The sequence below is a fragment of the Bos mutus genome, chromosome 3 (genome assembly GCF_027580195.1).
Source record: "Bos mutus isolate GX-2022 chromosome 3, NWIPB_WYAK_1.1, whole genome shotgun sequence".
NCBI classification, from domain to species: Eukaryota; Metazoa; Chordata; class Mammalia; order Artiodactyla; family Bovidae; genus Bos; species Bos mutus.
Window position 1 is genome coordinate 118,015,767 of NC_091619.1, and position 23,868 is coordinate 118,039,634.

The 23,868-nt window shown below is 57.1% G+C and overlaps 1 protein-coding gene across 1 annotated transcript; it reads left to right on the plus strand.

Annotated features, from left to right (window-relative positions):
- The first annotated feature begins 1,644 nt into the window (after positions 1-1,644).
- Positions 1,645-23,023, plus strand: GAL3ST2 (galactose-3-O-sulfotransferase 2). Its single transcript, XM_070365592.1, is given in 5 exon segments — positions 1,645-1,743; positions 17,815-17,901; positions 18,994-19,258; positions 19,934-20,423; positions 20,426-23,023. Coding segments are annotated over 5 exon segments (1,197 nt in total). The 5' UTR covers positions 1,645-1,714; the 3' UTR covers positions 20,752-23,023.
- Positions 23,024-23,868: the final 845 nt, after the last annotated feature.

The window sequence follows — 23,868 nt, forward strand, 5'->3', positions numbered from 1 at the left end:
CAAAGAGTTAACTTACAGCTCCAATTCATAAAGTTCCTGGGCAATTAGGAGTGTTTAAATCCAAACCCCTCAGATGGCTCTCTAACTCGCCTGACAAGTTTACCCGGACTCCTGCAGCTATGCGTACGATTGTTTATAGTCTCCCAGCCTCGAGAGGCACGGGAAGCTTAAGATATTCAAATAGCTTAGAGCCTCTCAGAGAGTTAGAAACTGTCAGAATAAAACTAGTAAAAGATTTCATTGATGAGCCAATGCTTGTTGCCAAGTTTCACATCCCCTGTATTGTATCCTTGAATATGTATTAATTAATAGTTGGTATGTAGAAAAAATAAGTAGTGGCCTTGGTGTTAGTAACTTTAGACCCTTAAGGTAATAAATTCTTTCCTGTGTTGTAAACCCATTACACATCCGCCCTATAGGAATGCAATTTTATCTTCGGAAGATGGCGCCAAACCTTAATTACGCTTAGAGAAAATAAGTCTTATGGTTGATAAGTCTTTGTCAAGAGTCATAAAATGTTAATAGGCCTTCTGGCCAGAAGATGATGTAAATCACCTAAACCATTTGTATACGATACATTTGCAGGAAAGAAACCCTGGTTTTTGATAAGGATCAAAGACTGCTGACTTTGCATCCCCTATTATCCTCTGTGTGTAACTTAGGGTATATAAGCCCCTGTTAAAAATAAAGCTACGGGCCTTGTTCACCAGCGCTTGGTCTCCCCATGTCATTCTTCCCCTCAATTTCCAGCTGAGTCTCCATCTGGAGCGTGGATATCCTCTGCGACCACTTATTTGCCTGGGCTTCTAAGACCCACTCGAGAAGGTGTCTAAGGTGGGGCACCTTCTGCTATTCGAGAGGGCGCCTGCGGCCTCCGTGGTCAGAGCTAACGTGGTGTCACGGGTTATACTGATTTTCCGCGTAAACCAAGCTACTCAGCTTCTTTTCTCCACTGAATTTTCCTACTGAGCTATCCTCGTTCTATTACTCTTTATATCTTTGATAAATAAATGAATAGGTCGCCAAAGCCGTCTCTCCTTCGAATACCCTGGATCAGCCGGGGCTGGACCTCGGCAGCTGGGGTGCTTCACGGCGGAGTGAGGAATTTTGTCTTCCCTTATGGACCTAACATTTGGTTAAAATGCTGCAAGTATTTCTCTCGGTCTACTGTCTTTGAATTGTATTTATTTATTTCCAAAAGAAAGAAGTGTACTTACATGGAGTAAAATCTAGTAAATTTAAAATTTTCTACCGCAATGTCCTCTTTTGAAAGTTCTTTTCCAGCCCAAGGTGTAGATAACAGCTGAGTTTCCTCCCGGGGTGAAGCTTTTGAGGAGGAGGAGGAAAAGGAGAAAAGCTGCTGACTTTGGCTCCTGCTCTCTTCCTTGTCCTCAGAGCCACCCACTGACCCTCAGCAAGATCTGCATCTTGCCCTGAGTTCTGGACCCAGAGGCCTTGTCACTGCCCACAGCTCCCTGCAGGCCCCCTGGGCTGACCTACCCCGCACCGGGGCAGGGTGAGCGGGCGCAGGCTCACGGGCATGTGCCAGGTGCCAGCACTCAGGTGTGGGCGCAGAGGGCGCGGCCCCAGCCGGGGCTGGCAGGTGTGCTCCTCCAGTTCCTGCTCTGCCCAGTGTCACGCCCCGCCAGTGCCTGTGCCCTGCGCCCGCCCGCTCAAGTCAGGCAAGGGCCAGGCCAGATCGCCACCTGCCAGCATGCCGTCCTCTCTGGGGGGCTTGCAGAGGTAAGCGGGGGCTGTGCCACCACAGGGGCCAAATTCCTTCTTCAGTCCTGGGGGCCTGAGCGCCTGATGGACCAAGTTCTCCTGCGGCATCGCCCTGGACCAGGCATTCGCTCTGAGTTCACCCTTGTGGGCCTCATTTCAGGCAGTGGGGAGCCCCCCTCTCCTGCCTGGGCAGCCTTGTCCTGGGCCTGGTGGGCGGTTCGGGCAAGAGGGATGTGGGCAGAGGAGACAGGGATCTGGCGTCTGGGCTGGAGGCCTAGGTGGGCGGCTGCTGGGGGTCCGGCTATGCTGGCCTCAGTCCTGTGGTCACCTTCTGAGGGGCTGGCCGTGTCCCCCGCCCAGCTCCGGCACTTCAGCCCAATCACCCGTCTTTTGCAGGTTAGGGTGCTGGCCGGGCCCTGAGCCCTAGAGCCTGCCCGTGCAGTGGAGGTCAAGAGGGGAGGGGCGTGGCGTTTGCAAGCACCCCCGTCCTTTCCTGGCCCGTGGGGGGTGCTGTGCCTCTGCCACCGCTCCCCGAGGGCGGGGAAACATGACCAATCTCTTCCCGGGGCCTCCCTGGAGGGCCGGCTGGGGGGTGTCGCCCTGCTATCTGGGGTCCAGCCCGGGTCCTGCGGGCTGTGCCAGCTCTGGCGGAAGGGTGGGTCCCGTGGGGGCTGTTGGGACACACGGCCCGGCTGGCCGCTGTGTGTGTCCCAGGCTTGCGGGTGCAGCACAGACCTCGGGGAGAAGGGCAGTGTGTGGGCTCACACTCGGTGGGGAGAAGGGCAGTGTGCGGGCTCACACTCGGTGGCCCTGAAGGCCCAGAGCCTCGGGTCGGTTTTCTCTGACTTGTGGGAACGCCTGGGGCCCATGTTGCTAGGTCAGTGCCCTGGGCCTGTGGGCAGACAGGCCAGCTGCTGCCCAGGACAGGGCACCGGCAGGCTCGGCCTTGCAGCACGTCTGGGCACCACGGGAACCGAGGGGACAAGTGTGGGCTGGGGGCATCCAGGGGTCCACGGGGAGGAGGGGTGGGCATGGGCCAGGGGTGCCCAGGGGTCCACAGGGAGGAGGGGATGGGCATGGGCCAGGGAGCCAGGGGTCCACGGGGACGAGAGGGGACAGGCGTGGGCTGGGGGAGCCAGGGGTCCACGGGGACAGTGGGGATGGGCATGGGCCAGGGGCACCCAGGGATCCACGGGGAGGCGGGGACGGGCATGGGCCGGGGAGCCCAGGGTTCCATGGAGACGAGAGGGGATGGGCGTGGGCCAGAGAAGCCAGGGGTCCATGGGGACAGCGGGGACAGGGAGGAGGGGACGGGCGTGGTCCGGGGGAACCCAGTGGCTTGTTTGGTTATACGGGCCGCCTGGAGCAGAGACCAGACCTCTTCTGCTGGACAGGGTGAGGGGTCTGGGTGAGGCTGCTGGCCTGAGATGCTGCGGCATCAATCCCCCTGACCGTATGGGAGCTATTGGATGGTCCCTCAACTCTACGCCTTGGCTTCAGGTCTTTGGAAACTTGTGTTTCTGGTTATTTGAGGTCAGCTTCTCAGGACAAAAATCTCCTGGGGTGCTGGGACCAGGGAGTGGCTGTGGGGAGCCATGTGATCCCAGGGGGCTGTGTGACTCATAGAAGGCTGTGACCCAGTGGGGGCTGTGTCACCCCATGGGGGCTGGGTGACCCTGCGAGGGCTGTGTGACCCATAGAAGGCTGTGATTCCTTGGGGGTTGTGTGACCCCGTGGGGACATTGTGACCCCGTGGGGGCTGTGTGACTCCATGGGGACTGTGTGATCCCATGGGAGGCTCTGTGACCCCGTGGGGACAGTGTGACACTGTGGGGCTGTGTGACCCCATAGAAGCCTGTGACCCCATGGGAGCTGTGTGACCCCATGGGGGCTGTGTGACCCCATAGAAGGCTGTGACCCCATGGGGGCTGTGTGACCCCATGTGGGGGCTGTGTGACCCCGTGGGGACAGTGTGACCCCATGGGGACTGTGTGATCTGTGGGGGCAGTGTGACCTCACAGGGGCTGTGTGACCCCATGGGGACAGTGTGACCCCGTGGGGGCTGTGTGACCCCATGGGAACCGTGTAGCCTCATGGGGGCTGTGTGACCTCGTGGGGGCTGTGTGACACCCTGTGGGGGCAGTGTGACCCCATGTGGGGGCTGTGTGACCCTGTGGGGACAGTGTGACCCCATGTGGGGGCTGTGTGACCCTGTGGGGGCAGTGTGACCCCATGTGGGGGCTGTGTGACCCTGTAGGGGCTGTGTGACCCCATGTGGGGGCTGTGTGACCCTGTGGGGGCAGTGTGACCCCGTGGGGGCTGTGTGACCCCATGTGGGGGCTGTGTGATCTGTGGGGGACTGTGTGGACCCTGTGGGGGGCTGTGTGACTCTCCCAGCCTCAGGTGAGCTCTTAGGGTGGGTAAAGAGTACACGCGGGAGTGCAGGCGGGGAGGGGACAGGGCAGGGCGTCTGGCAACATTCTACCGGTGCACAGCTGTGGTGGCCACGTGTGGGCTGGATGGGGGCCGGAAAGAGTCCAGACGGGGGCCAGCCAGGACACTTGCAGTCTGCTTTTCAGCGGACAAGGGGACGCTTTGGCCTGAGCATGAGGTGACGGAGGCAGGATGGCAACTGAATGAGGAAGAGTAGACCTGTTTCCATGGTGCTCTGGGGGAAGACAGCACGCAGCATCGCTGTCTGGGACACACTGGAATCTCTGTGCTGTGTCTGTCTGAAACACGTCTCCCCGCAGCCACACTGCCTCCCACGTGCTCAGATACTGTCTAGTCTGCGTTTATTCTTTGCCCGTCTGTATCAGGTGGCGCAGTGGTAAAGAATCCGACTCCAGTGCAGGGGGGTCAAGAAACCTGGGTTTGATCCCTGGGTTGGGAAGATCCCCTGGAGGAGGAAATGGCAACCCACTCCAGTGTTCTTGCCTGGGAAATCCCAAGGACAGAGGAGCCTGGTGGGCGACCGTCCATGGGGTCACAAAGAGAGTCGGACACGACTTAGTGAGTAAACAAGTCTAAGTTTATTGACTGTATCTACATCGATTCTATTCTGTGCCTGTGCTTTTCTTTCTGTTCTATTTGTTTCTATTTCACACTATTCTCTAGGAGTGCTGGCTGCAACCTCCAGCCCTCAGAGTGTGACCCACTGAACTGACTTCAGGGCAAATGTGGTGCCACCCGGATGGGAGGAAACACCCCAGGTTGTAGAGCACGAAGCAGTCCCCTTTGGGGGAAGGACTCAGAGGGCCCCGTTGGGGTCGGTGGGGACATGCGCCACCCTGGGCTCTCCTCATATCAGCAATCTTGTAAGCAGCCCCAGAGACCTGGCTGCACCAGGCCATGCTGACCTATCTCTCGGGCTCAGTGTCCCCCCGGCGACACCCCGCCCCACCAGGGGCTGCGCCTAGCTGGACAGCTGCAGGGCTGGAAGGCCCTGGCTGCCTCTTGCTCCCGGGTCTCAGCTGCAGCATCTCGGTTCCCCTCCTGGAAAGTGGCACAGCACCTTCCTGGGGGTGCCATCTCAGGACAGTGTGGAGGGAAGTAGAAGCAGAAGTTGCAAGGTTCTTCCTGCCGGCCTCAGATCCCAGCCAAAGCAAGGCCGCATCACTCCCAATTCGGTGGGTGGTGACAGGTGGGGACAGGGGGGGAAGCGTCTTGGCCATGTTTCTTCTCTGTTGCACCCTGCAGGCAGCAACAGAGTGACTTTCCTTTCTGTTTTGGCAGGATCCCCTGGGTGGAGGGTGTCCCACTCTTTCCCTCTATTTAGGGGATGTTGAGTTTGGGCATCTGGGCCCTGTCCCTGCTTCTTCTTGGTTTGTACGGATGGCTGTGTGCCCTGGACTCACTGGACGACGGCCTCACCCACCCTGATCACAGGGTCCCCAGGCCAAGGAGACCTCCGGCAGCCCTGTGCCCGGCCCCCTGCTGGTGCATCTGGGGGTGGGGGTGGGGACCGGGGGCCAGCACCTCCTTGTTCTTCTCAAATAGCCGAGCCAGGGCAGGGGGGCAGGGCCTGGTTCCCGAGGATGCAGCCTTCCTGGCCAAGGGCTTATCTGTGAGGAGGGAGCCCTGAGTAACTGTTCAGTCTTGTCCTTGGCTGCTGCTCATTAAATGCTGCCACTGTACACACCCCCTTGGCTTGGCCCCACACCCAATAGGGCATTTGGGGCTAAACAAGAGCCAGTTGAAGGAGTGATGGATGGACAGACCAGAGGTGACCGCTGTGGGTGTGTTTACCTGGCCACTTTGGATCCTACTCAGGAGCCCTGGATTGGGCCCTGGGATCAGCTAAGGGAGATAAGCGCTTATCTTACAAAAGGTTTTCTGCTAGTCATGAGGAGCTGATGTCACCATGAAGGGATTTAGTGATTTCTCAAGATGAGGAGATGCAAGGCTTGGGCTCATAAAATCAGTTTCTGAAAATATCTATGTAAAGACCTATTCCACCAGTTTTCCTGGAGCACAGACTGTTTCATTTCAGGGAGTGTCAAAGGTCAACAGCTGCAGCTATACAAGATTCCATTCCCGAAGACAGATGGCAAATGCCCAGGACCCTGTCTCCCTGCCGGGCAGGACATCCCTCCTGTTGACAGCCCCAGTAGTGGCTCCCTGAGCACCGGTCCTGCTGGGCGGACCGCCTGGCCCATCCCACACGCACACCCTGCTGACCCCCCAGGTGATGGGACCAGACGGTGTTCTGCAAAGGAAGAGCCTCTCCTTAGAAATGAGGGGTTTCTCTGAAGACATTATTTTTCTTGGGCAGCTGTTGTTGCCACCAAAAACCTTAGATTCTCTGCCCAGTGAAGCCAAATAAAAAAAATATGGAGACAGTTTGGAGGAAATAGAAAGGTGGCTTTAATCCTCAACCGGCGAGGGGAGACAGAACAGAACAGGCTTGTGCCTCGAGGACTGTGCCTTCTTCCATGAGGAGTCGGGGGATCCTATAGATGAGGGCTCGCAGCTGGAGAGCTGATGAGGGACAAGGACATCAGGACCTTGTATTCTTCTTCCTCCCGCATTGTTTCGGAAGCAGTCATAGGCTGGTGTTGGGTAGTCGGGTCCATTGCCTTTTGTGTGCTGTACTGTGGCCTTCTTTCTGAATGGGAAAGAGGAGAAAACCTACAAGGGGTGGTCTGCAGAGGGAGAGTGCAGTAAAGGTGAGCACCAGGTATAGGATGTGCTGCTGCTGCTGCTGCTAAGTCGCTTCAGTCGTGTCCAACTCTGTGCGACCCCATAGACGGCAGCCCACCAGGCTCCCCCGTCCCTGGGATTCTCCAGGCAAGAACACTGGAGTGGGGTGCCATTGCCTTCTCCGATAGGATGTGTCACATAGAGTTAAAAGATAATAGGTGCAGAACTAGCTCATGCAGAGTCAGAGGGTGAAAAGCAAACTTAGTTACCGACTACAGATTGTTGCTGTTCAGTCACTCAGCCGTGTCTGACTCTTTGCGACCCCATGGACTGTACCACGCCAGGCCTCCCTGTCCTTTACCAACTCCCAGAGTTTACTCAAACTCATGTGCATTGAGTCACACGAGATGGCCATCCAGCCATCTCATCCTCTGTCGTCCCTTTCAATCTTTCCCAGGATCAGGGTCTTTTCCAGCAAGTCAGCTCTTCGCATCAGGTGGCCAAAGTATTGGAGCTCCAGCTTCAGTATTAGTCCTTCCGGTGAATATTCAGGACTGATTTCCTTTAGGATGGACTGGTTGGATCTCCTTGCAGTCCAAGGGACTCTCAAGAGTCTTCTCCAACACCACAGTTCAAAAGCATCAATTCTTTGATGCTCAGCTTTCTTTATGGTCCAACTCTCACATCCACACACAACTAATGGACAAACCATAGGTTTGACTATAAGGACCTTTGTTGGTAAAGTAATGACTCTGCTTTTTAATATACCGTCTAGGTTTGTCATAGCTTTTCTTCCAAGGAACAAAAATCTTTAATTTCATCACTATCCACAGTGAATTTAGAGCCCAAGAAAATGAAGTCTCTCCCTGTTGCCATTGTTTTCCCGTCTGTTTGCCATGAAGTGATGGGACCGGGTGCCATGGTCTTAGTTCTCTGAATGTTGCCTGCAGATTAGGAACGAAGTAAAAACTCGGCGTGATCAGCCCTGCTCACTATTCTCTGTATCTTTGTTCTCAGGGAAGGAAAGAAGAACTCATTCCTCTTTTCTCCTTTACACTGCAATTCTGTGGAGAACTTGTTCCCTTAAGGCCAAAGGGGTTGTTGTAAATGTGACAGCAGAAATTTCCAAGAAGTACTCAGTGCGGCTCCTCTGAAGGGGCCATCAAACACCCAGTGTTTGGTGAAGGGAGTTTTATGTGTCAGAACAAAGTCAGGCCGGGGGCAGACTGAGGGGAAAAGCCAGGCCCATTAACATCCCCAGAGGGCCTCATCTGGGCCCTCTATATGGGCCCAGACTATAACTATATGGGATGATAAAACTCTGTGTAAAGTAGATAGCCAGTGGGAACTTGCCATGTGACACAGGGAGCCTAAAGCCAGTGCTCCATGATGACCCGGAGGGGTGGGATGGGGAAGGGGGTGGCAGGGAGGTTCACGAGGGAGGGGACGTGTGTATCCCTGTGGTTGATTCATGTTGCTGTATGGCAAAACCAACATTGTAAAGCAATTATCCTCCAATTAAGAAAAAGGAACCAACTGCTCAGGCTCCAGTGACAAGCTGCCTTCCCTGGAGGGTCTCGTGAGCTCTGCAGATGTGACTCCACTGCAGTGTGGGAACCCCGTGACCACAGCGTGGCCTTCCAGAAGTGCACCCCTTTGGGGCTTGGGGAAAGTGTGCAGTGAGCAGACCCCGGGGCCCGGCCCCTGGGCTGCTGCACCGTCCCCCGCTGCATCTGCGGCCGCCCTCCTGGGGCCCACAGGCCGTGACTGCGGGCTGACACGGGCATCCTTTCCCAGCAGCCCTGCCCTGTGTGTGAGCATTCTACACTTGGTCCACTGTAGTCCTGAGCTTACAGAGACTCAGCCTGTCCACCTGCTGGTTCCTGGGAGTCTCTCTCAGGTGGATCTCAAGTCCTTCGTCAGGAGGACTTGAGGGAGCGTTAGGCAGCTGGGGGTTGGAGAAGCTCACATCATGTTTGAAAACCCAGGTATGGTAGCAGATACAAATGGTGGAGCAAGGGACTCCCCTGATGGTCCAGTGGTAAAGAATCCACCTTCCAAAGCAGGGGACGTGGGTTTGATCCCTGGATGGGGAACTAAGAATCCCATACACCATGACTAAAGATCTTGTGCAACACAGCTGCTGAGCCGTGCGCTCTGGAGCCCATGTGCTCTGTAACATAAGATCCCACATCCACAACTAAGACCTGATGAGGCCAAATCAGATCAGATTAGATCAGTCACTCAGTCGTGTCTGACTCTTTGCGACCCCATGAATCGCAGCACGCCAGGCCTCCCTGTCCATCACCAACTCCCAGAGTTCACTGAGACTCACATCCATTGAGTCAGTGATGCCATCCAGCCATCTCATCCTCTGTCCTCCCCTTCTCCTCCTACCTCCAATCCCTCCCAGCATCAGGGTCTTTTCCAGTGAGTCAACTCTTCACATGAGGTGGCCAAAGTATTGCAGTTTCAGCTTTAGCATCATTCCTTCCAAAGAAATCCCAGGGCTGATCTCCTTCAGAATGGACTGGTTGGATCTCCTTGCAGTCCAAGGGACTCTCAAGAGTCTTCTCCAACACCACAGTTCAAAAGCATCAATTCTTCCGTGCTCAGCCTTCTTCACCGTCCAACTCTCACATCCATACATGACCACTGGAAAAACCATAGCCTTGACTGGACGAACCTTTGTTGGCAAAGTAATGTCTCCGCTTTTCAATATGCTATCTAGGTTGGTCATCAGTTTCCTTCCAAGGAGTAAGCGTCTTTTAATTTCATGGCTGCAGTCACCATCAGCAGTGATTTTGGAGCCCAGAAAAATAAAGTCTGACACTGTTCCACTGTTTCCCCATCTATTTCCCATGAAGTGATGGGACCGGATGCCATGATCTTCGTTTTCTGAATGTTGAGCTTTAAGCCAACTTTTTCACTCTCCACTTTCACTGTCATCAAGAGGCTTTTTAGTTCCTCTTCACTTTCTGCCATAAGGGTGGTGTCATCTGCATGTCTGAGGTTATTGATATTTCTCCCGGCAATCTTGATTCCAGCTTGTGTTTCTTCCAGTCCAGCATTTCTCATGATGTACTCTGCATATAAGTACATGAGGCCAGACAAGTAAATATAAAAAGGGGTGGGCGGAAGGCAGGTCATGTGCCACAGTGGCTTGACCTTAAGGCGGTGTGTGTGGAGAGCAGAAAGTGATGGCAGGGGCTCAAATTCTCCCAGCTGTGTCTGAGACTAGGCTTCTGTCTGAGATAGGAAGCAGTAGGAAGAGGGTCACTGAGAAGCTGTGATCACTCACCTAGAGCCAGACATCCTAGAATGCAAAGTTAAGAGGGCCTTAGGAAGTATCACTACAAACAAAGCTTGTGTAGGTGATGGAATTCCAGCTGAGCTATTTCAAATCCTAAAAGATGATGCCGTTAAAGTGCTGCACTCAACATGCCAGCAAATTTGGACAACTCAGCAGTGGCCACAGGACTGGAAAAAGTCAGTTTTCATTCCAATCCCAAAGAAGGGCAATGCCAAAGAATGTTCAAACTACCGCACAATTGCACTCATCTCATACGCTAGCAACTAATGCTCAAAATTCTCCAAGCCAGGCTTCAACCATATGTGACCCATGAACTTACAGATGTTCAAGCTGTATTTGGAAAAGGCAGAGGCACCAGAGATCAATTTGCCAACATCTGTTGGATAATAGAAAAAGCAAGAGAATTCCAGAGAAATGTCTACTTCTGCTTTATTGACTATGTCAAAGCCTTTGACTATGTGAATCACAACAAACTGTGGAAAATTCTTCAAGAGATGAGAATACTAGACCACCTTACCCGCCTCCAGAGAAACCTGCTCAAAACTGGGAAAGGAGTGCGTCAAGGCTGTATATTGTCACTGTGTTTATTTAATTTATATGCAGGGTACATCATGCAAAACGTTGAACTGGATGAAGCACAAGCTGGAATCAAGATTGTTAGGAGAAATATCAATAACCTCAGATATGCAGATGATACCATTCTAATGGCAGAAAGTGAAGAGGATCTAAACAGCCTCTTGATGAAGGTGAGAGAGGAGAGTGAAAAAGCTGGCTTAATACTCATATTCAAAAAACTAAGATCATGGCATCTGGTCCCATCACTTCATGGCAAATAGATGGGGAAACAATGGAAACTGCCGGGGACCAGCCCCGGCTGATCCAGGGTATTCGAAGCGGGGACGGCGTCGGCGACCTATTTATTTAAAGATTTTATCAAAGATATAAAGAGTAATAGGATGAGGATAGCTCAGTAGGAAAATTCAGTGGAGAAAAGAGGCTGAGTAGCTTGGTTTACGGGAGACCAATAAAACTTCAAGACAAGAAGCTTGCACCACTTACGTAGGCCGCAGGCGTCCTTCCATTCTCCCGAAGGAGAGGAGACACTGAGGCCTCCCTGGTCTGATCTTAGAAGCCCAGGCATAATTAGCAAGCATGGCGGGTTCTGCGCTCCAGATGGAGACTCAGCCAGAATTTGGGAGAGAGAGCAACATGGGGAGACCAAGTTTCGTGAACAAGGCCCAGACTTTATTTTCCAAGTAGTTTTTATACCTTAAGTTGTGCATAGAGGATAATGGGGGAAGGGGTGGAGTCATGCAAGGACAGCAGTTCCTGGTCCTAATCGAAGCCAGGCTTTCAAACTAATCATATGCAAAAGTTCGGGTGAATTACATCATCTTCTGGCCAGGGGGCCTGTTAACATTTTAAGAAACTTACCTTTCTCTAAAGGTGATTATTCCAAAGTCAGGCACCAGCCTCCAAAAAAGCATTGGACAAAGCTGCATTCCTATAGGGCAAAGGTGAGGTGGGCTCAATCAAGAAAAGAATTAACTCAAGGGTCCAAGGTTACAAACATTGAGGCTACTACTTACATTTCTATACACCCATTATATCAGTCAATACACTGCCAAGGACACAGTAGGTAAGGAGTATGGAGACTTAGCAGCAAACATTGGCCCAATAAGTGAAACACGCTTCTCAATACAATTTCTAATCAATCTTTTAACTACTCAAAGGAATCTGTGTTTAGACAGTTTAGAACATCTCCTCCCTCTCACAGTTGGGAGGCTCTGAACAATCACATGTGGCCGAAAAAACCTATTCAGGCAGGCTAGAGGACTTCCAAAGGAGTTTGTAGGTTGAAACACTGTCACACCCAGGAATTATTAACTGGAGCTGTAAGCTAACTCTTTTTTCAGAGAGAGGTAGTGGGGGACAGCCCCCCGTAAAGTCAGAGGTGTAGGTGAGAGCACAAAGCAGAAAGTAGGCAGACTCTGGTTTTGGGGGTAGATGCTCGAGAATTTCCAGGGGGACTCCTGAGGCTTGATCCCGCCTTTGCGTATGCTGAGCCTCCTTCCTCATGACCTTTGCCACAGGCGGAGCTCGCTCCCGCAGGAAACAGTGACAGACTTTATTTTCTTGGGCTCCAACATCCTGTGGAGAGTGGCTGTGCCATAAAATTAAAAGATGCTTGCTCCTTGGAAGAAAATCTATGACAAACCTAGGCACCATATTAAAAAGCAGGGACATCACTTTGCCAACAAAAGTGTGTATAGTCAAAGCTATGGTTTTTCCAGTAGTCATGTACGGATGTGAAAGTTGGACCATAAAGGAGGCTGAGCACAGAATTCATGCTTTCAACTTGTGGTGCTGGAGAGTCCCTTGGACTGCAAGGAGATAAAACCAGTCCATCCTAAAGGAAATCAGTCCTGAATATTCATTGGAAGGACTCATGCTGAAGCTGAAGCTCTAATACTTTGGTCACCTGATGAGAAGAGTCTATTGAATAGAAAAGACCCTGATGCTGGGAAAGATTGAGGGCAGGAGGAGAAGGGGACGACAGAGGATGAGATGGCTGGATGGAGCCACCAACTCAACGGATATGAGTTTCAGCAAACTCCGGGAGACAGTGAAGGACAGGGAAGCCTGGCATGCTGCGGTCAATTGCTTCGCAGAGTTGGACATGACCGAGCGACTGAACACCCCCAAAGTGTGGCGTCAGAGTTGGCCGTGTGGGTGTGAACTCGGGGAGTTCCCAGCTGTGTCCACTGAGAGGACCCAGCAACTGACAACGTCCCAGAGCAGTGAGCACCCCCAGCCCCCAGGCTGTGGTCCCTAAAGACCATTTCTTTTCTTTACTTTTTTTTTAAGCCCATTTCTTTCCAACGAGACCCGGAGCGTCTTGGCGATGAGGCTGGTCACAGGCCAGCGGGCAGGCATACAGGGCGAGCGGGGCAGTGCCCCGTCACACCAGACGGCAGAATGCTAGTGTTCGGCTACAAGAGGCATGTACAGTGGCTGAAGGACTGGATACAAGGCACATTTTTTTTAAACAAAGCTTTTTCTACTCTAGTGATAAGGACCAAGAAATGAAATGTGAGTTCGTTTACAATGGCAATAAAATCTAGAGATTGAAATCAACACAAGGGTCACAGGACCAAGGTAATGAAAACGACAAGATGCTGTTGAGAGCCTGGAGAGAAAACAGCCCTGGGCGCACGGGTCCGGCACTTCCCCGGGGAAGGCGACGCTGGCCCAGGCCCACCCAGCGCCCCCTCCTGGAGCAGCCCCGGCTGCCCCCGCCCCTCCCTGCGAGGGGCTGCTGGTGTCCACGGCTCTGAGCAGTTTCCTCCGATGGACGGAGCTGGCTAGGAGTCCCATGCAGCGGCCTGTCCGTGGGTGGCCGGCCGCCCGCTGCCCCGGACGGAGGGCATCAGGCGCCCTCCCTGTCCTCGGGTCCCCTCCCTTCCTAGCGCCCGGCAGGCCCCTGCTGCCTGACACCGTTTAGAATTGTCCTGTTATTACCATATGACGTGCTTCCATGGGGAGTTGAGAACTAAATTCTGAGTTAGAAACTCTCTTTGGGGGAAGATGTGAAGCTTCAAGACTATTTGGTGTGGGGTCCGGCCGTCTCCTTGCCCCAGAGCAGAGTTGGGGGTGTGGACCTGCACCCTGCTTGCGGCCAGGGGGCCAGAGGGGTCTCACGGGGCGGCCCTGCAGCCAGTGTGAGTCCACTTCTGAGTTTCTGCCTGGGGGGGCGTCGAGAGGTTCCTGCGAGGCCGGGGTCTGGCCTCCCTGCTGTCGGGCATCACCCGCCCCGATGGAGCAGCCGTGCTCTGCCCTTTCCTCCCGGGCTCCTCCCCTGCGTGCCCCCTGCTCGTCACACTCCCCGTCCCTGCGAGCCCTGTGGAGAGGCCGCAGGCCATTCAGGAAGCTCCCTCCCGGCTCTGCTCCCTGTGCCAGGCTCCGAGTGCAGGTGCGCCATCCGGCCCCTCTCACCTGGGACTGACCGCCGCACTGAGCGGCCCCTCGTCCCCTCCAGCCCCGTCCGGCCCTCCGCTCCCCCCGGGAGGCCTTCCTGGTCCCAGCCACTGCCACTCCACGTCGCTGGAGCCCGAGGAACCAGCTGCCCTGGGGGCACAGGCTGTGTGGAGACGCAGGGCCCAGAGGTCCCAGGAGGGACCTTCTCCTCCTTCGGATGCAGGGACACCTGGAACTCACCCCCCACCTCAGATTTGCCCGAGGGGAGGCCTCGGAGCCGGCCCTGACACCAGCAGGGGGCGGGTGGTGAGGAGGGTGTCGGGGCGGGGGAAGGGGGAAGGGCCATGAGCCTCGGAACTGAAGGTCAGTCGTGAAGCCTCCCGGTGCCTGGGGGCAGGTGGTCGGCCTGGTCTGTCCTGGGGACGGTGTCTGGCTGGGCGGCTCCTCCCAGGAGCTCAGAGTAAGGCCGAGGGGAGCACACACAGGCCTGCCTGGGCGCCTTGCTCCCCGGAGAGGTCAGGATGCTGAGCCATCAGTGTCCCTCCCGTGCTGGGCTGGTCGGGCCGTGCGCCGGGTGTCCTGGGGGCAGGGGTCTCAGCAGAGGCCACAGAACCCCACCTCCCCGACTTGCTCCTGTCTGCAAGAAAGAAAGGTATGGGTGACGTGTAGGGGGTGGTGTTCCAGCCGAGTAAGGGGTCCCAGTGGTCCCCTGCCTGGCAGCACACAGGGGCCTGCCCGCTGGAAAATCAGGGCCAAAGCACCTGGATGCAAGCGGGTGCCCACACTCTACACACACTGCAGCGAACACCTGGAAACAGCCCAGGCCCCGGAGGCGGTGGCTTTGCCAACACCCTGCTGAGGCCACAGGAGGCAGGCAGGGCCAGGGCCGCCTGGCTGTGAATTCCATTTATTCGTCTAGGAAGAGCCTGCAGCCGGAGCATTAGGACTAAACAGGGGCCTGACTGGGGGGCTGTTCTTGCTGCAGGCTGGGCCCCCTGGATCCAGGGCCACGGCTGGGCTGCAGGGGAGAAGCTCACTTGTGTTTCAGAGATGTGCCTGCCTCCATGGGCAGACCTAGCTAGGCCCAGGTTGCAGCCCACCGTTCCCATGGATTCACACAAACGCAGCTGAGGCTGACAGCCACCACCTTCTTGTGCCCCCCCAGGTCAGAGGCTGTAAACACTAAATGAAGCTTTCTCAGCATTCCCTCGCAGTTGGGGGAAGGGGGACCTTGTGACCGCATTTCGGCCGAGAAGATGGACAAGGAGGTTTGTTAGAGGCTTCTAAAAGGCTTTTGCTTCCTTATTATGGCTGGTCCTGTCCCTTCTACTTTCTTGCTGATGCAAATGTTTATGTGATGTCTGGAGCTTAGCAGCCATATTGTGACTACCAGGCCACGAGCATGGGGAGAGAGATGTCGGTTTTTGCAGTGTGACGGGGCCGAGTCTGCCGGAGCCAGCAGCTTCCCTCCCAAGCCTCTAGGTTGGTGAGGGGAGTCTGCCATTGTTTTCTGATTCCTGCAGCTGAGGTTCCAAGTGACATGGGTTTTTACTGTTGCTGCTGTGCAGTTGCCCAGTTGTGTCTGACTCTTTGTGACCCTGTGGACTGCAGCATGCCAGGCCTTTTTATGCTGATGTGCGAGTGCATGTCCTGGCCCTGGCAACGCCTTGAGCCCCGGACTCCTTCAGCCACTGCTGGGCACCTGCTCTTGGTGTCTCAGGACGTTTCACACTCAACAGATTTGCTTCCGATCTCGCTCCCACCCCGTTGTTTCTCCTCCCTCCGCACCCCATGCTGACACAAAGCAGGAGGTCTGCGGTGGCGGGTGGGATGTGTGCTTGGCTTCACTCACTCACTCAGCACACATGCGCCGAGCACCGTGCACGTGCCAGCTGCCTTTCCAGAAACCGAGGAGCTTACCCGATGGTGGGCAGAGCTGTGCTGTGTGCTTACTTGCTCAGTCCTGTCCAACTCTTCGAGACCCCATGGAGTGTAGCCCGCCAGGCTCCTCTGTCCATGGGTATCCTCCAGGCAAGAACACTGGAGTGGGTTGAGGAAATGGCAAGTCACTCCAGTATTCTTGCCTGGAGAATTCCATGGACAAAGGAGAGACTATCACCTCCAGGGGATCTTCCCAACCCAGGGATCAAACCCAGGTCTCCCGTAATGTAGGAGGATTCTTGACCGTCTCAGCCACCAGAGAAGCCCAGTGGGCAGTACAGACTACAAAGGGACTGCTGCAACCGCGACGCCCTCAGGTGGCGGGGGTGAGCTGCAGGGAGGTCGGGAGACCCCCTGCCCACAGCCCGGAGAAGCGCGAGGCGGCTCTTGCAGAAAGACAGTCTGCTGCTGGAGCCTCTGAGTGAAGAGGTCCTGGGGCTGGGTGTTTGAGGAACAGGAGGAAGTGGAATGGCTGGAGGGTAGGGGTGGAGTGGGGGCCTGGGGACTGGCTGGGAAGACCTGCATTTTCCTGAAGGGTTTAGCACAGGAGGCTCTTCAATTATGGGATTTAATCAAGGGTTTGAGCTTGTTGAAAGAAAATGAAAGTGTTAGTCGCCCAGTTGTGTCCAACTCTTTGTGACTCCGTGGACTGTAGGCTCCTCTGTCCATGGGCTTCTCCAGGGAACACTGGAGTGGTTTGCCATGCCCTCCTCCAGGGGATCTTCCTGACCCGGGGATCGAACCTTCATTGCAGGTGGATTCTTTACCTTCTGAGACACCAAGGAAGACTTTGAGCACATTGGATTTTTTAATAAAAGGGTATTTTGGGCTGCTAGGGTGGAATGAACCACGGGGCAGGGACACAGGAGGGGGTAACCAGGCCACCAGGGTTCGGGAGCAGCGCGGATCAGGACAGAAGGTGGGGGGACGGAAACGGGACCAGAGCAGGTGAAGAAGCCACTGTCCCTGGGGGTGGGCTGGGTTTGGAGGGCAGCGTTGGAGCCAGTCTGGACCTTGGAGGCTGCGATCCCTGTGGACACCCCAGTGGGGGTTCGGGGCCAGCCCAGGCTGGGGTGTAAGTCTGGGGCGGCCTGCAGACGGTGACCAGAGCTGAGACTGGCTGGGCCTCCTCCCCCTTCTCAGTACAAAGTGGCCCTCCAGGTGGCGAAGCGCAGGGAGCCCTTCATGGCTGAGCTGCTGCAGCTTCTTTGTCCAGGGATGGCGGGACAGGGAGCCCCTGCCTGTCTCTCCTGATCTGCTCACTGCCTTTCCCTTGTGTGTTCTGGCCCAGGAGCCCTGCCCACACCACCTTCAGCTCCTGCACCCGGGCGGGCCCCCCTGCCCTCATGGGCCCTGGGCTGGAACTCAGGGGTCTCAGTCAGGCCCATCTCTAGGGGGCCCTGCTCAGGGTTGAGGGTCCACAGACATGTTTTCACCTCTGATTGCCCCCCCAGGGAGTGGATCCCCCTCTTGGCTTCTCCCAGCTTCTGAGTAGTGGGCAGTGCAGGGGGGCCACGTGGGGGTGGTGTCTGATGACTCAGGCCCATCCTGGGCTTTGCCCCCACCCTAGGGCCCCCATGGGCCAGCACACAGTAGGTGCTGGACACAAGTTGTCACATGGATGCCGGGGAGGTGGAGGAGGTAGGGAAGGGGGTGGGCAGCAGAGGCTCCTCCTGGGCCCCGGACTCAGTGCGGAAGAGGTCCTCTGCCCACAGGTGCTTCTGGGCCGTGCTCCTCCTCCTGGCCCTGGCTGTGCTCCTGCTGGGCTGCATCATGCACGTGGACATCGGGCTGCTAATGCCGTGAGTCCTCCACTGGGTGGCCTGAGGTCTGGGCACTGCCCCCTCCCCGAGCAGTACTGGGACCCCAGCGTGCCCCACTCCGGGTGGCACCCAGCCCTGCCTGTGACTGTGGTAGGCCACGCCTCCCTGCCAGGCCTCAGCCTCCCCTCTGCAATGGAGGAGGGGCTCTTCCTGTGGTCACCCAGCCTGGGGGCCTCCCAGTATCTCCCATGGGCAGTAAGCTGCCCAGAACTCCAGGCAGGGATACGGGAGGGTTGAATCTGGGCCAGGTTGGGGGTGCCCTGGGCAGAGTTGCTGTGTGCAGAGGGTGACTGGGAGGCAGGGCTGGGGTGGTTAGAACCCCCTAGTGGTCTGGATGTCAGGACCCCTGCTCCCCTGCTTGTTGGTGGTATGGCCTCTGTGAAGCTCAGGGTCCTCCCGATGGCTACCCTGCCCCAGTGGTTTAGCCTGGCTGGTGGGAGGGCCCTCCAGCCCCGGGCCTGGCTGATCTCCACTGGAGAGGGGGAGTGCTAAAGCTCCTGGGTATCCCTGCCTACCCCCCAGGCCTGGCACTAGCCTCTGGACCCTGTCCCCACCATCCTGGGTCACTCTCACCAGCCCTGTTTTGGGATCTTGTGTTGGGGCAGGGTGGGCACCTGTAGCTCCAGGCTGGTGTCCACAACTGGGTGGGTGCCACCCTGAGATCACAGGAGTGAGCACCAGCGTCCAGTCTTGCCCGGCAGTGAGTCAGCCCATCTCAGCATGAGGGGCCAACCAAGCACCGCTGGCCATATGGCCTGGGTCACAGGGCAGAGCGATGCTGGGCGCCCTCAGAGCCAGGCGGGAGGTTGGGAAGCAGAGGGGTGCAGGGCCTGCAGTTCATGGGGCAGGCGGTTGCGCCACTGGAAGAGGGCAGCCAGGGCGGGGTCTCAGGTGAGGGGCACAGTAGCGGGGCTGGGCTGGGGTGTTGCCAGCTCAGGGAGTGTGGGTCGGGGAAGCGTGCACGGGGCAGAGGCTTTGCGGGCCTCCAGGTTCAGGGCTCGCGGGGCTGGAATCTCTCCGGCTGGGCAAGCGCGAGGATTCCCGGCCCACGGCGCTGCGCTCTTCCCCCAGCCAACTCGGGGACCAGGCTGATGGGCCTCCCGTCACCAACGTCATGTTTCTTAAGACGCACAAGACGGCCAGCAGCACGGTGCTCAACATCCTCTACCGCTTCGCCGAGACGCACAACCTGTCGGCGGCGCTGCCCGCCGGCGGCCGCTTCCACCTCGGCTACCCCTGGCTCTTCTTGGCGCGCTACGTGGAGGGCGCAGAGCAGGGCGGGCCCGGGCGGCGCTTCAACATCATGTGCAACCACCTGAGGTTCAACCCGCCAGAGGTGCGTGGGGCGGGGCTTCCGGGGGCGAGCTCCTGGAGGCGGGTCTCCCGGGGCTGGGCTCCATGGGGGCGGGGATCTGGGGCGGGGCTTGCGGGGCCCCGGGGCGGGGCTCCTTGGAGGGCGGGGCTTCCCAGAGGGCAGAGTCTTCCGGGGGCGGGGCCCATGGAGGGCGGGGCTCCAGGGGGCGGGGCTCCCGGGCGGGGTCCCGGGGCTCCCGGGGGCGTTGCTCTCCCAGTCGGCAGCTGGCACCCGGCGTCTGCGGCCCTCTCCCTCTTCTTCGCCTCCTTCTGGGTCCAGACCCACCAGCTCGTCCCTCCGCAGGCCCTTTTCACGTGTTCACAGCTCCTTCTCTGGGTCATTCGGGTCTTAGCTTAGAGGGCATCTCCTCCCGGGGCTTCTCTGACCTCCTCCCCAAAGGCTCAGCGGGGGTGACGGCGAAGGGTAATGGGGGCCGGGACGTGGCCAGGGTTGTTCTGGATGCTGGTGCAGGGTGGCAGGCAGAGGAGCCAGGTGGCCTGGACTGGAGGCAGGAGACTGGGTTTCGGGGGCAGGGGACCGGGGGCAGGCTCAGGTGTGTTGCGGGGTGGGGGCAAGGGAAGAGGCACCACCTGGCCCCGGGACCACGCCCCGGGGAGCCAGAGGGTCACCAGCCCTTCCCGTGCTGTCTCCCGACAGGTGCAGAAAGTCATGCACAGCGACACCTTCTACTTTTCCATCCTCAGAAACCCTGTTTTCCAGCTGGAGTCCTCCTTCGTCTACTACAAGAGCCACGTCCCCGCCTTCAGGAACGTCTCCAGCCTGGATGCCTTCTTGGCCTCGCCGTGGACCTACTACAACCAGAGCCTGGGCCTGAGCAACGCCCACGCCCGGAACAGCATGTGGTTCGACCTGGGTTTCGACAATGGCGCGCCGCCCGAGGAGGGCTACGTGCGCGCGCGCCTGCTCGACGTGGAGCAGCGCTTTCAGCTGCTGCTCATTACCGAACATTTCAACGAGTCCATGGTGCTGCTCCGGCGCCTGCTGCGCTGGCGGCTGGACGACGTGGTGGCCTTCAGGCTCAACTCGCGCAGCCAGCACAGTGTCACCCCCTTGTCGCCCGCATGCCAGGAGCGCGCCAAGCACTGGTGTGCCCTGGACTGGCGCCTGTACCAGCATTTCAACCGCACCTCTGGGCCCGGCTGCGCGCAGAGCTGAGCCCGCGGCGTTTGCGCTCCGAGGTGGCTCGGCTGCGCGGGCGGCGGCGCGAGCTGGCCGCCATGTGTCTGCAGGACAGCGAGCCCAAGAACCAGTAGCAGATCACCGATTTCCGACTGCGCCCCTACCAGTCGGGCAGGGCCAACATCCTGGGCTACAACCTCAGGCCGGGCCTGGACAACCAGACGCTGCAGATGTGTCAGCGGATGGTTATGCCTGAGCTCCAGTACATGGCCCACCTGTACACCCTGCAGTTCCCCGACAAACCCCCCAAGAACATTGCCTTCCTGGGGGCCTAGAGGGATGGCACCGGGGACTCTGGCTGGGCCCTCTCCTGTTGTCCTTGGAAAGCCCTAGGTGCTGTCTCAGGCTCTGAGGGGTCTTCTGGGGGCACCTGGGGTACCCAGGCCCTGCCAGACCACCAGTCCTCAGGGTGAAGACACCAGTGAAGAGACCACCCGTGATCCATCCTCTCGGAGGTGACCTCTCCACTGAGGACCCGAAATATAGGACACCCGCGCACCTGGACTGAGGATGTGAGCCTGCTCATCAGATTCATCAGATGAAGCGTCTTATGAGGTGCGAAAGTGAGGGATCTTACATCAGAAGAAAGGAACCTGGAACTCAGAGCGGCTCCCCTACTTTGCCAGCCATGGGGACATGGCCCTGGTCACTGAGACACCCACACTGTCAGCACCCCACACTCTGGAGGTGGGCTTGGGGACCTGGGTTTGGAAGGGTCTGGAATGCTCAGTTTCCCATCTTTGGCTGTATGAGCCTTATTTCCAACTGAAGAACAGTTTTGGATTGAGAAATGTTACAACTGCTTACAAGGCAAATGGTTTAGCCGGAGCACAGGTTGAAGGCCTGTACTGCAGCTCTGAGCTGCAACAGACCGCCCCCAAAAGATGAGTGGAGGAGGAGACCTGCCGGAGAGCTGGGAGGGGACTGCTCTACCCTTGGTTGCCGTGGAGACGGCACTGGATAAAGCCCGAGGAGGGTGGCTTCCAGGCCCCCCTTCTTGTGGTTTGTGTGGAGGGAGTGAGGATGCCTGCCTGGCAGAACATGATCCCTGGCTGCTTGGGGGCCCAGTGGTTAGTGGGGTGCACACACCCAGAACCATGTGCCCTCTGCCTGAGAAAAGTGGGCTACCTGGAGCACCCAAGAAACAGAGCTGCTCTTTCACACTCAGCTGAGATGCTCAGCCTGGCCTGTCTGTCTGGCTCTGGGGTCCCCTTCCTTCCACGTGGGGCCCTCAGCCTTGAGGACCCCGGCACCTGCTCAGGTGCTCCTGGGTCCAGACATGTCCACACTTTTCAGGGGAATCAGCACTTCAAAGAGAAGGGGAACACTCACCCTCAGAACAGGCAGCAGCTCACTTGGACACAATTTAATGGAGAGACTTTATGAAGAATGAATTTTCAGTAAGAATATGGGATATACTGCAGCAAATTTGAGAATAAATGACAATATTTAGAAACAGAAAAAAACGAACAGAGTCCATGCAGGATGGACGGAGATCCAGGTTGGCAGGAGACGCCCCCCACCCTCCCCCGCCCCCTGGGAGGTTCCTGCATCCTCCATCCAGAGGAAAATGCAAAGAGGGAAATTGCAAGGGAGAGAGGAGACAGGGAATCAGGTCCCAGATGAGCCAACCTGACAGGAGTCCGGGAGGGGTGTATGAGCCATGGACGAGAGTCGATAGCCAAACGAAGAGTGGGGGATGAGCCGGATCTAAAGAAAGCCTCGAGCTTCCCTGGTACTCCACTGGTGAAACCTGCCGATTTAGGAGATGCGGCTTCGATCCCTGACCCAGGAGGGTCCCGCGTGCCACAGGACAACTAAACCCGGGCACTGCAACTACCAAGCCTGTGCTCTAGAGCCTGAGGCTGCAACGACAGAGCTTCCGAGCCCCGGCCACTAAAGCCTGCAGGTCCCCACACCTGTGCTCTGCAACCAGCAGAGCCACTGCGATGGGAAACCCGTGCACTGCAATTAGAGAGTAGCTCGTGCGGCAGTGAAGACCCAGCACAGACAAACATAAATAAATAATAAATAAAAATAGACATTAAAAAAGATCCAGTGCAGCCAAAATTACATAAACGAAAATAAAAATAAAGACTCAAATCCCATCACTGCCCTGAGCCTCAGGCGAATCTGCCAACCGCCAGAGAAAACACGATGCCTGCTCAGCTGATGTGAGGAAGCGAGTGGATCCAGGATGAGCAGGAAGCGTGGAGGCCTCTTTATACCGAGTGAGCGGGCTGTCTCTGCGAGCCGGTGTCAGACCGTCACTGCTGCCCACAGGGCTGGGACCGTGCAAGTGGGCTGTTCTCAGCTGCATGGTAACCAAGAGCGCGAAACTGCCATGGAGATTCAGTGGCGGTTACTCTGGTCTTTGAGGTTGGCAGGAGCGTCAACCGGCACTGTCTTTTTGGAGGGAAAATTGGGGATATTTATCACAAGGTAAAGTGCATGTGGTTCGTAACAGACAACTTTGAAAACAATCCATCTGCTTGTCCGTCCAGAAGAGAGTTTAACGTGCGGAGTCCGATGCGGCCAATAAAGCTGGAGGCCCGGACTCTGTGGGTCTCCTTTCCTGAGGGGCTCTAGCCGCGTGTTGTTGGAGGTGGGGTTGGTAGGCGGGGCTGCGGCTGACTGGGGTGGGTGTGCAGGGGAAGCTGGGGAGAGAAAGTGGTTTTTCAAGGGAAGCAGGTTCTTATGCAAGATCTCCATGTTTTAAAAAAGCGGGCATCTAACTAAAACATTACAGTGTCTGAGAGAGGGACCAGGGTGTGTGTGTGTGTGCGCGCGCGCGTGTGTGTGTATGTGGGGGGGCCTCCTTTCATGGCCCCCAGGTGCCCTGCCCCGTGGGGCTGCCCGATGGGCATCGCAGAGGCTTGGAGGCCCGTGTCCCTGAGCCTGGGTTCTCTGAGGGAGCTGGTGAGCCACGACTGGTGGGGCTGGCGGACAGGGACAGAGCTGGGCCCTCCCTTCTAGTTCAGATGGGCTCGAGAGACTCCTGGCCGTGCTAACCCTTCCTTCACACCTGTCTTCCCCTTTCCGCTCACCGCAGACCCTTGGGCTTTTATGTGGGCGCCGGCTGCCCGCTGGGGACATCCCGGGGCCCCCGGAGCAGGCAGAGCGATGTGGGCCAGGTCTCAGCCTGCTCTGTGGAGGGGCCCCTCCTCGGGCCGCAGGGGCCCGGCTCTGGTGCGCCGCTGTGGCCGTGGGGGGGAGAAAGCAGCCCAGACGTGCGGCAGGACGGGGGGCTGCAGCCCAGTGAGGGCCAAAGGGCCGGGCACCCTGGGGGCCGGGGGCGGGGGTGAAGGACCACAGAGCACTCACTCGCCTCCTCGTGGGAGGCGTCTCTGGGCCGTCACACCGAGCCCCCCAGGGAGGTCAGCCATGGCCCC